Consider the following 11,306-nt stretch of genomic DNA (forward strand, 5'->3'; position numbering starts at 1 on the left):
AAAAAAAAATTGGTAATAATAATTTCCCCAAATTAGGAGAGGACAAAAAAAGAAACAAAACAAAACATTTAGATGTACATATATAACAAACACTGGTGGTAAATTTATGATAAGAACCACCAAATCTTGGCAGTGATAAACTCATTGCGCGTATGCAATTACACTTAGGGGCAAATTCACTAAGCCTCGACTGTTTTTTTACTTCGAATTCGACCTTCGATTCGAACGGTCGAGCAATCCTCCGATCAGGTGAATAGTCAAATTCGATAATCGAAGTGGAACAAGTACGATTGTCGAAGATGTATTAGTTCGCCTATTCGACTATTCGACTCGACTCGAAGGATACCTTATTTATGAAATCTTCACCCGAAGTTTTATTGTACCCCATCTTTGACCTACCGGAAGTTGATTTTGGACTTTCGACATTCGAAGATGATATGCGTTCGAATCGGAACGATCGAAAGTAATAACCGCATCTTCGCCTATTCGATTTACTTCGATTTTTTTTAGGGGCAAATTCACTAAGCCTCGACTGTTTTTTTACTTCGAATTCGACCTTCGATTCGAACGGTCGAGCAATCCTCCGATCAGGTGAATAGTCAAATTCGATAATCGAAGTGGACAAGTACGATTATCGAAGGATGTATTAGTTCGCCTATTCGACTATTCGACTCGACTCGAAGGATACCTTATTTATGAAATCTTCACCCGAAGTTTTATTTGTACCCCATCTTTGACCTACCGAAGTTGATTTTGGACTTCGACATTCGAAGATGATATGGTTCGAATCGAACGATCGAAGTAACCCATCTTCGCCTATTCGATTTACTTCGATTTTTTTTGCTGGTGCTCTCCACTGTTGTGGGTGTATAGTGACACCTAGGGATCACTTTATAAACTGTTAGAAACTGTTTTTTAGTTGTGGCTGCACTAGAGGTTTGGGGAATTACATTAAAATAAATACTGACACCAGAAACATGTTTGTTTTGGCATCTATCAGAATCTAAGCTAAGATTTTCAAGTATCAATGGCTTAAAACATAATTTTTGATTTATATTTTTTTACAACATCAATTCAAATATTAATTGGCCCTATCTATCCTTACGCTTCACTAAAAGGTTAAATGTTTCCAAGCTGCATGGAATGCTGGGAAACACTGGCTTACTTATAAAAACCCCCCACCAGATGCCATTTGAGTAAGAAAGTTTAAAAAAATGGAATTTTTGGTAGCCGCCATTTTGGAGGCAGAAGAGCAGGATGAGGAGCAGGAACAGCTTGTCCCTGCTAGGATCAGGCAGCCTCGTCACTTCAGGAGACCTGTACTTTGTTTGGACGAGTTGTCTGATGGTGAGGTTGTGAGGATGTTCCGCCTGAGTCGTGCCGCCATAGTGCAGGTTTATGGTCTCATCAGTGAGGCCATTGAACCTGTGACGGCACGGTCTCAGGCAGTGCCTGGGACGTGCAAGCTGCTTGCAGTTTTGCATTTCCTGGGCACTGGCAGTTTCCAGCAGGTTTCTTCACGCCTCATTGGCATGAGCCAGCCCACCTTTAGCAGGATACTAACACAAGTGCTCAGGGCACTACTGCAGCACTCGCGAAGGCTCATTTCCTTCCCCTCAACTCAGGCAGAGTGGATAAGATTAAAACAGGATTTTTTCCTAATTGGCCAATTTCCAAATTGCCTAGGAGCCATTGATTGCACTCATGTTGCGCTCACACCACCTCGCCTTCAGCAGGAGCGCTACCGAAATCGTAAGCGCTCCCATTCCATCAATGTGCAGGTGGTGTGTGATTCCAACATGCGCATCATGAGTGTGAGATCTGGCTTTCCTGGAAGTGTCCATGATGCCACTATCCTGCGTCAGTCAGCTCTCCATGGCCTCTTTACCCGAGGAGAAATGCCGGACGGCTGGCTTGTGGGTAAGTTATATTTGCAATTTCATACAAAGACACTTCAAATATTATTTTAAAGGTGATATGTATGTATTTTCCAGAAATGTTGCCCTATTTTCAGTCTGGCTACAATAGATGCACTATGCATCTTGGGACCTGTAGTTTAGTTCAATCAGGCTAACTTTGTTAGGGCTTTTAATTCTTGCCACCTGATTCAGTTTACAGGTGAGATGTGTTAAGTGGATGATTTCTTAATGGATCTGCACACACACAATTTTTGTGCCAGCAATGTTGTTTGGCTAACAAAAGGGGTAAAGTAAGTACCCCAACAGCAAAGAATTTGTGTGTAGATCTGTTTGTAAAGATTGTACTACTACACAATGGACATAACTACACCATTGGAATAGTCAACACAACAGACAACTGGAATCAATTACTATAATATATTTTGGTTTACATTTTTAGGAGACGCAGGATATGGACTTCTGCCTTGGTTGATGACCCCTGTGAGGTTTGCCCAAACACCTGCCCAACGTAGGTACAATCGTGCCCATCGGAAGACACGTAATATCATTGAGCGCCTCTTTGGGGTGCTCAAATCTCGCTTCCGATGCCTCTCAGTCACTGGGGGAGCTCTGCTTTATTCCCCCCAGAAGGTTTCACAAATCATCACTGTCTGTGCCATGCTGCATAATGTGGCAAGGCAGCATGGATTACCTGCAGACATTGATGATGACCTGGAACCTGAGATTGAGGGGTATGTTGCCAGACAGAGGGACAACCAACCAGAGGGAAGAAGAGTGCGTGAAAGGCTCATCCGTGCCCACTTTTAGTTGTAAGTTGAACAAACCACACAAAAATAGTTAATTTGTACTACTTAAGACTTCTCAAGGGCCAAATAGTGGTACATATTTTTTGGGCCCTATTCCTAAGTGCTTTTTTTGTGATTGTTTGCAATCTTGTGAGTTACCTTTCAAACCATGTTTTTACAATGTAAATCTGGTCATTTGCTTAACCTTTAGCCCTCTTTCACACGAGCATTTGAAGCTGCGCTCCCCTGCGTTCTGTTTTTGTGTTTAGCCCCAGCGGAGCACAGGAGTAGACGCATTCAGTTGTTTGAAATGGGACTGTACTCCACAAACACAAGAGAAATTTGGCATGTTGCGTCTCAAACTGTACAGCCCCATTGAAAACAACTGCATGCGTCTACTCCTGCGCTCCCCTGTAATGAGGTTTAGTAATGTCATGATCTAGATCAACTCAATAATGTCTGAAACCCATTAATTCCTAGGTCAGTTGTTTGGCCTTAATATGTTTGCCTTGTCATGAGTGTTATATGTCAGGTCTTTATAACCAATCTCAATTATTAGGCCTTATATGATTGTTGGGAAATGAAATTGTTTGGAATGGATATCTGGAAAGTAAACAATTTTTGATACTTTTCTTCCAAATGAACAGCCTGCTGATGGTGATGTGCTGGCGTGCCCCTAGCAGTGAATGCTTTCCTGTAACATCTTATGCTGTAAGCAGAAAAATGATGAGATGATAAACAAATTTCCATGTGTATACACATATTCAAGAGAAAGCATTATCTGTACTTGTCATTTCAGCTTTCTGGCCTCCTACTGTGTTATGGTTGTGGTTCATGTGTGTCGTACTCTACTTTATTATCTTGGTACTTGCCCACAGAGGATACAGACATGGACACTGACTGATTGGCCACGCCTCAAACTCCGTTATTCAGGTATTTAGGAATTACTCAGGGAATTTAAAAATATATTGCTAACAACTTACCATATTATTGATGTGACTTTGCAGCCTCTCCATGTGCAAACTTTTCCTGACCCACTAAATTGGACTCAACACAACCGACAGATGTGATGAACTGAAAGCTGTTTGGCTCATTTGAACCTGGGTGGAGTGACCTTTCAATAAAATATCAGTAAGTGGCAGTGTTTGTTTAGCAATGACAGGCTTTTGTGTGGCTACTTAAATTAGTTTGGATTTGTGTTAATGCATTTTTCTTGTTTGATCCACAGGTATGGCTTCTTCTGTTTTCTTGCTTGAAATGACATTACCCATGTTACTATTTTGGACTAGCACCTTGTCAAAAAATAAAAAACAAACACACCCAGTAATGTTTTAGTGGCTTTACTGACACAATCTTGGTCAAAATCCAAAACAGTTGAACAACAATAAAAAGACAATATATATCAGTAGAAAGTTTGTTTCTTTGTTTTGGAACATACAATAGTTATTTGAAAACCTTAAAATATGTACCTTAGCTGGAAGGCACAGGAGGAATTTGTTCTCAACATATATTTCAAAATATAGCAGCCCCTATAGACCACTAAAGGGCAAAAGCTTTACAAAGGTTTTACAAAGCATTTGTTGCATAACATTGCTAATGCACCCCAGGATTCATCATGGCCAACTTTACATTAAACAGTATCCAAAAATTTGGCCCTGATAAGCTTGTATCAAAAACAATAATATAACAATCAATATGATGTACAACTAACACTTGTCAATATGACAATTTGGCCAGTTGAAAATCCACAATATGAGATTAGTGCTGGCCAGGTAGAGTGTTGGACACCCAACAATGCTTGATAGTGCAAAGTAACAACCATTTGTGCCTATAAGGCATATCATACACCTAGGACTTGCTATTGAATGAGCACAGGTGGAGGAGGAGGAGGAGGAGGTAGTAGGCGTTGGCACCTATTAGGAGTGCTGGGTAGCCAAAGTAGGCCAGAGGTAGGCCACATAACTTCTTGTGCAAAGTAACAACCATTTGTGCCTATAAGGCATATCATACACCTAGGACTTGCTATTGAATGAGCACAGGTGGAGGAGGAGGAGGAGGAGGTAGTAGGCGTTGGCACCTATTAGGAGTGCTGGGTAGCCAAAGTAGGCCAGAGGTAGGCCACATAACTTCTTGTGCAAAGTAACAACCATTTGTGCCTATAAGGCATATCATACACCTAGGACTTGCTATTGAATGAGCACAGGTGGAGGAGGAGGAGGAGGAGGTAGTAGGCGTTGGCACCTATTAGGAGTGCTGGGTAGCCAAAGTAGGCCAGAGGTAGGCCACATAACTTCTTGTGCAAAGTAACAACCATTTGTGCCTATAAGGCATATCATACACCTAGGACTTGCTATTGAATGAGCACAGGTGGAGGAGGAGGAGGAGGAGGTAGTAGGCGTTGGCACCTATTAGGAGTGCTGGGTAGCCAAAGTAGGCCAGAGGTAGGCCACATAACTTCTTGTGCAAAGTAACAACCATTTGTGCCTATAAGGCATATCATACACCTAGGACTTGCTATTGAATGAGCACAGGTGGAGGAGGAGGAGGAGGAGGTAGTAGGCGTTGGCACCTATTAGGAGTGCTGGGTAGCCAAAGTAGGCCAGAGGTAGGCCACATAACTTCTTGTGCAAAGTAACAACCATTTGTGCCTATAAGGCATATCATACACCTAGGACTTGCTATTGAATGAGCACAGGTGGAGGAGGAGGAGGAGGAGGTAGTAGGCGTTGGCACCTATTAGGAGTGCTGGGTAGCCAAAGTAGGCCAGAGGTAGGCCACATAACTTCTTGTGCAAAGTAACAACCATTTGTGCCTATAAGGCATATCATACACCTAGGACTTGCTATTGAATGAGCACAGGTGGAGGAGGAGGAGGAGGAGGTAGTAGGCGTTGGCACCTATTAGGAGTGCTGGGTAGCCAAAGTAGGCCAGAGGTAGGCCACATAACTTCTTGTGCAAAGTAACAACCATTTGTGCCTATAAGGCATATCATACACCTAGGACTTGCTATTGAATGAGCACAGGTGGAGGAGGAGGAGGAGGTAGTAGGGGTTGGCACCTATTAGGAGTGCTGGGTAGCCAAAGTAGGCCAGAGGTAGGCCACATAACTTCTTGTGCAAAGTAACAACCATTTGTGCCTATAAGGCATATCATACACCTAGGACTTGCTATTGAATGAGCACAGGTGGAGGAGGAGGAGGAGGAGGTAGTAGGCGTTGGCACCTATTAGGAGTGCTGGGTAGCCAAAGTAGGCCAGAGGTAGGCCACATAACTTCTTGTGCAAAGTAACAACCATTTGTGCCTATAAGGCATATCATACACCTAGGACTTGCTATTGAATGAGCACAGGTGGAGGAGGAGGAGGAGGAGGTAGTAGGCGTTGGCACCTATTAGGAGTGCTGGGTAGCCAAAGTAGGCCAGAGGTAGCATATGTTAACATATGTTATGTTTGAAGTAATTAGTGAAAAATACACAAGCAAAAGAGTAGTATTTCAATTCTTTGAGCCTTACATGTAACATTTTTGGCCCAAGTGAATGTTTTGGGAAACACTGCAGCATTACTATAGAAATATGTTAGAGCAAATGCACTTTGATGTTTGTAAGTGCTTTTCCAGATGTTATTGGAAAGGGTACCAATGGATGGTAGATATGGCACACCTTGGTGCTGATAACACCATAAATAGACAAATATGTTAGAGCAAATGCACTTTGATGTTTGTAAGTGCTTTTCCAGATGTTATTGGAAAGGGTGCCAATAGATCTTAAAATGGCACCCCTCAGTGAAGAAAATGCAGCATGGTCTAAAACAATGGGATGTGTTGTTTGGATGTCAGTCCCATTGCTGGGTAACGGACAAAGTCACACCTGAAGCGTGAGTTGGGCGAAGTTCTTTGCCAGGATAAAATGGGCAAAGAGGCCAGTGTCAGTTTGAGAAGTGACACAGACTGGAGCTAGGGACGTTTGCGCTTATCCCCTCGGACAGGACCTTGTCCCCTTCCACGCCCCCTTCCTCTGCGCTGCTGAGGAGATGCAGGGGGTGGAGGGGGAGCAGCAGCAGGACCAGGGACTGGACCCTCAGCAGAACCCCGTGGTTGTTGAGCCACTTCCCGAATAGCCACCACCAGGTCCTGGATGCTTCTTTGGATGGTTTGTTCCATGCTCTGGAAGGTTTGCTCCATGCTCTGCATCCCATCATGGAAGCCGGCATGGATGCGAGCAAACCATCTTCGCATCCAGAGACTGTTGCGGCGTTGCTGTTGGATGAGAAGTTGCATAAGCCCCACATACTGCCCACGTCTCTCAGCCAGTCGCTGTGGTTGCTCCTGTGGTGGTCCCCCAATTGGTGCAGCAGCAGCAGGAGCTGCAGCACCTGCTTCAGCAGCATCACCTACAACAAAAAACAAATATAAACATCGCTAAATTTATTGGACATGTGCATAACCCATACAGGTGGAGGAGGAGGAGGAGGAGGTAGTAGGCGTTGGCACCTATTAGGAGTGCTGGGTAGCCAAAGTAGGCCAGAGGTAGGCCACATAACTTCTTGTGCAAAGTAACAACCATTTGTGCCTATAAGGCATATCATACACCTAGGACTTGCTATTGAATGAGCACAGGTGGAGGAGGAGGAGGAGGAGGTAGTAGGCGTTGGCACCTATTAGGAGTGCTGGGTAGCCAAAGTAGGCCAGAGGTAGCATATGTTAACATATGTTATGTTTGAAGTAATTAGTGAAAAATACACAAGCAAAAGAGTAGTATTTCAATTCTTTGAGCCTTACATGTAACATTTTTGGCCCAAGTGAATGTTTTGGGAAACACTGCAGCATTACTATAGAAATATGTTAGAGCAAATGCACTTTGATGTTTGTAAGTGCTTTTCCAGATGTTATTGGAAAGGGTACCAATGGATGGTAGATATGGCACACCTTGGTGCTGATAACACCATAAATAGACAAATATGTTAGAGCAAATGCACTTTGATGTTTGTAAGTGCTTTTCCAGATGTTATTGGAAAGGGTGCCAATAGATCTTAAAATGGCACCCCTCAGTGAAGAAAATGCAGCATGGTCTAAAACAATGGGATGTGTTGTTTGGATGTCAGTCCCATTGCTGGGTAACGGACAAAGTCACACCTGAAGCGTGAATTGGGCGAAGTTCTTTGCCAGGATAAAATGGGCAAAGAGGCCAGTGTCAGTTTGAGAAGTGACACAGACTGGAGCTAGGGACGTTTGCGCTTATCCCCTCGGACAGGACCTTGTCCCCTTCCACGCCCCCTTCCTCTGCGCTGCTGAGGAGATGCAGGGGGTGGAGGGGGAGCAGCAGCAGGACCAGGGACTGGACCCTCAGCAGAACCCCGTGGTTGTTGAGCCACTTCCCGAATAGCCGCCACCAGGTCCTGGATGCTTCTTTGGATGGTTTGTTCCATGCTCTGGAAGGTTTGCTCCATGCTCTGCATCCCATCATGGAAGCCGGCATGGATGCGAGCAAACCATCTTCGCATCCAGAGACTGTTGCGGCGTTGCTGTTGGATGAGAAGTTGCATAAGCCCCACATACTGCCCACGTCTCTCAGCCAGTCGCTGTGGTTGCTCCTGTGGTGGTCCCCCAATTGGTGCAGCAGCAGCAGGAGCTGCAGCACCTGCTTCAGCAGCATCACCTACAACAAAAAACAAATATAAACATCGCTAAATTTATTGGACATGTGCATAACCCATAACAAAAAAACAAAGGTGGGAAAGGAAGCTCACAAAGATAATCTTAGAAGATAAATTGGTGTTGGGTGTTTCCATGTTTGGGTGTGGGGGGGGCTAAATCATTCCAATACTGGATTTGAAATGGAACATTAATGTGTATCTAGTCAAAATATATGTGTTTTTTGTTTGCCTTGTTTGTCATCAGCTGCAAGTTAAGGAGATAGTATGAGACACACAATGAGAGTGGTGATTGAACCTGGGAGAGGGGAGTGAAACTTGACAGAGGGGTGGTATAGGAGGTGGGAGCAAGAACAGAGAGGGAACCTGCAAGTGGAAAGGGAGACCCGAGAGACAGCATGGAGTGAGAAAACTACTATGAGGCATGAGGAGCCAGAGTAAATCTTGAGACGGTGGATGGCTTGGAGTGAGGGGGAGCAAGATGGACCATGTAGAAGGAAAAAGAAAAGTGTCGAGTCAACAGGTGAGAATGTAGGCTGAGCAGAGCCAATAGTCAAGGGCAGTCACAAAGACATCAGTAGGATTTTAAAGTGGGGCTGAGAGAGAGTGAAATAGTAGTAGCACTGTATGGTGATTTCAGGCTGACAGTCAGAATGGGGGGGCACAGGAAGAGGAAGGGAGAGATGCAGAGCCAGAGCAGCAGAACAATCTGATATAATTGACACTTTGGTCGCATAAGCAAATGGGCAAAATGTATATTCTATCCAAAATCTGTCTTTAACAACCTACTGCTTTTCATTAACACTGAAGAGGCACATAAGTAGGCTGCATAAGGGACTCAGTAAATGTTCTTTGCATCTTTGGGACACAGACAAATAAAGGAAGGGTTCTTACGTCTGGGGGGCACCACAGGTAGCACGGCTGGCGACTGGGAACGCCGGGGAGCTCGATGTTCTGTAATGTGAAATTGGACATTAGTAATGTTGCAAACAATTTGAGGAAGCAACTACATTGGCCACAAACACAAACATGTCTGTACCTTGAGCTTGTGGGGCTCTAGGGCTCTCTGCAGCCTCACCCTCTTCCTGGGGCTGCTGAGGATCAAGGTCCTGGTCCTGGTCACTGTCCGTGGGTTGTGGCACTGTCCGCGGTGGTGCTGCAATTGTTAAGAAAAGTGCCAAAAAAATTTGTCAGTCATAAGCTACTACAATTGTACTTGTTTATTAGGCTGATGGACAAACCTACAACATGTTTCTAAAATATTTAAGTTAGCCTTTAAAATAATAACTGAAATGTAATGGGGGAGGAAACGATATGTTTAAAGTCCAAGTGGAGTCTATCAGGGCACTGCAAGGGAGATGCTAAGGTTGAAAAGTTAAATACATGACACAAAGGCCCTGTTTGCAATGATGTGAGAAGCACAGAATGTAATAAGTGACAATACAGCTGCTGTAGGCTCTACATATGTTGCTTCACACTTTTACACACTGAAGTTAAAGGGTTTGTTAACCTTAAAGTAATGTTTTCCTCTGGTACCCAATATTCTGTTTTTTTTTATATAAGCTCTACAGTAGACGATTTTGAAAAAGTGGTTGCTAGGATGTAAATTACCATAGCAAACATATATTCCTAGAAATCACAGACTGGAATAGAATGATATGACTGTCTAAAATGATAACATAACATAGTTCAAAAGTTAACTTCAAGCTCAACAACCCTTTTAATCCACTTTATAAACATTTCTGTTCTAGTAGGGAAATGGTTAATAAACGTTTGCCTTTTTGGCAATGTTACAGCTGCACGTAATTAACTACTACAAAAACAAACAAGAATCCTGGAAACATAAAATCCTCTAATGGCAAACAGGAGCAATATTTAAGGAAAGAAGCTAAATGACAAAGGGGAAATGAGTTATTTAGGCAAATGATAAGAATGTGGATAAAAGCAGTAAGAATGTTGTGTATTAAAATGTACTTACTTCTCCAGTCTGTGTCATGTGAGCCTTCTAAACCTTCACACACCTCTCTGCCCATAATGGCCAGAAGCCGGCGTTCATAAGGCTGCAGCCTCAAAGATGGTAAAGGGCCACCGCCGGTCTTCTGGGCCTTTGCTCTCCTGGCAGCAAACTTCGCCCGCATCCAACGCTTCAGGTCACTGAAGCGCTTGTACACAGTGTTGTGATCTCTGTGTACAGCGCCTACAGCGTTGACTTTGTCCGTTACTAGCTGCCAGATTTTTTTGCGTCTGGCAGCATTGATGCAATGGGATCGACATCCAAATAACACATCCCATTGCACGATCACTTCATCAACCAGTGCTGCATTTTCTTCACTGGAAAATCTTCGCCCCATTCGCCCACTGGGGCCCTCATCGCCATCGTCCTCCTCCTCCTCCTCCTCTGGCCTCCTCTGTGAGGCCGGTGTCTCTTCCTCCTCCTCTTGCCTCCTCCTGGCGGTCATCTCTGTAGTTCCAGCCCTGGCTGAGGTGCCGGACCTGCCACGTGTCTCCGATGTTGGGGGAGACACGTGGCGTGCCCTGGGGGAGGCCCTACTTCCCCTGGCTGGGGTGCGGGACCGACCACGTGTCCCCGATGTTGGGGGGGACACGTGGCGTGCCCTGGGGGAAGCCCTACTTCCCCTGGCTGGGGTGCGGGACCGACCACGTGTCCCAGATGTTGGGGGGGACACGTGGCGTGCCCTGGGGGAAGCCCTACTTCCCCTGGCTGGGGTGCGGGACCGACCACGTGTCCCCGATGTTGGGGGGGACACGTGGCGTGCCCTGGGGGAAGCCCTACTTCCCCTGGCTGGGGTGCGGGACCGACCACGTGTCTCCGATGTTGGGGGAGACACGTGGCGTGCCCTGGGGGAAGCCCTACTTCCCCTGGCTGGGGTGCGGGACCGACCACGTGTCCCCGATGTTGGGGGGGACACGTAGCGTGCCCTGGGGGAAGCCCTA

The 11,306-nt window shown here is 45.1% G+C and overlaps 1 protein-coding gene and 1 long non-coding RNA gene across 2 annotated transcripts; one reads left to right on the top strand and one right to left on the bottom strand.

Annotated features, from left to right (window-relative positions):
* The first annotated feature begins 2,079 nt into the window (after nt 1-2,079).
* LOC121397612 lies at nt 2,080-4,001 on the top strand. Its single transcript, XR_005963803.1, has 5 exons — nt 2,080-2,728; nt 3,352-3,415; nt 3,504-3,637; nt 3,712-3,835; nt 3,933-4,001. It is a non-coding gene; the product is annotated as an uncharacterized LOC121397612 (long non-coding RNA).
* A 2,653-nt stretch (nt 4,002-6,654) lies between these two features.
* On the bottom strand, nt 6,655-10,966 carry LOC121397619 (myb-related transcription factor, partner of profilin-like). The gene is made up of 5 exons (XM_041574671.1): nt 10,330-10,966; nt 9,391-9,507; nt 9,246-9,305; nt 7,955-8,356; nt 6,655-7,091 (listed from the first exon to the last, which is right to left on the bottom strand). The coding sequence occupies exons 1-5, from the start codon at nt 10,808-10,810 to the stop codon at nt 6,655-6,657; spliced, it is 1,497 nt and encodes a 498-aa protein (XP_041430605.1). The 5' UTR covers nt 10,811-10,966.
* Nucleotides 10,967-11,306: the final 340 nt, after the last annotated feature.

The sequence above is a fragment of the Xenopus laevis genome, chromosome 8S (genome assembly GCF_017654675.1).
Source record: "Xenopus laevis strain J_2021 chromosome 8S, Xenopus_laevis_v10.1, whole genome shotgun sequence".
NCBI lineage: Eukaryota > Metazoa > Chordata > Amphibia > Anura > Pipidae > Xenopus > Xenopus laevis.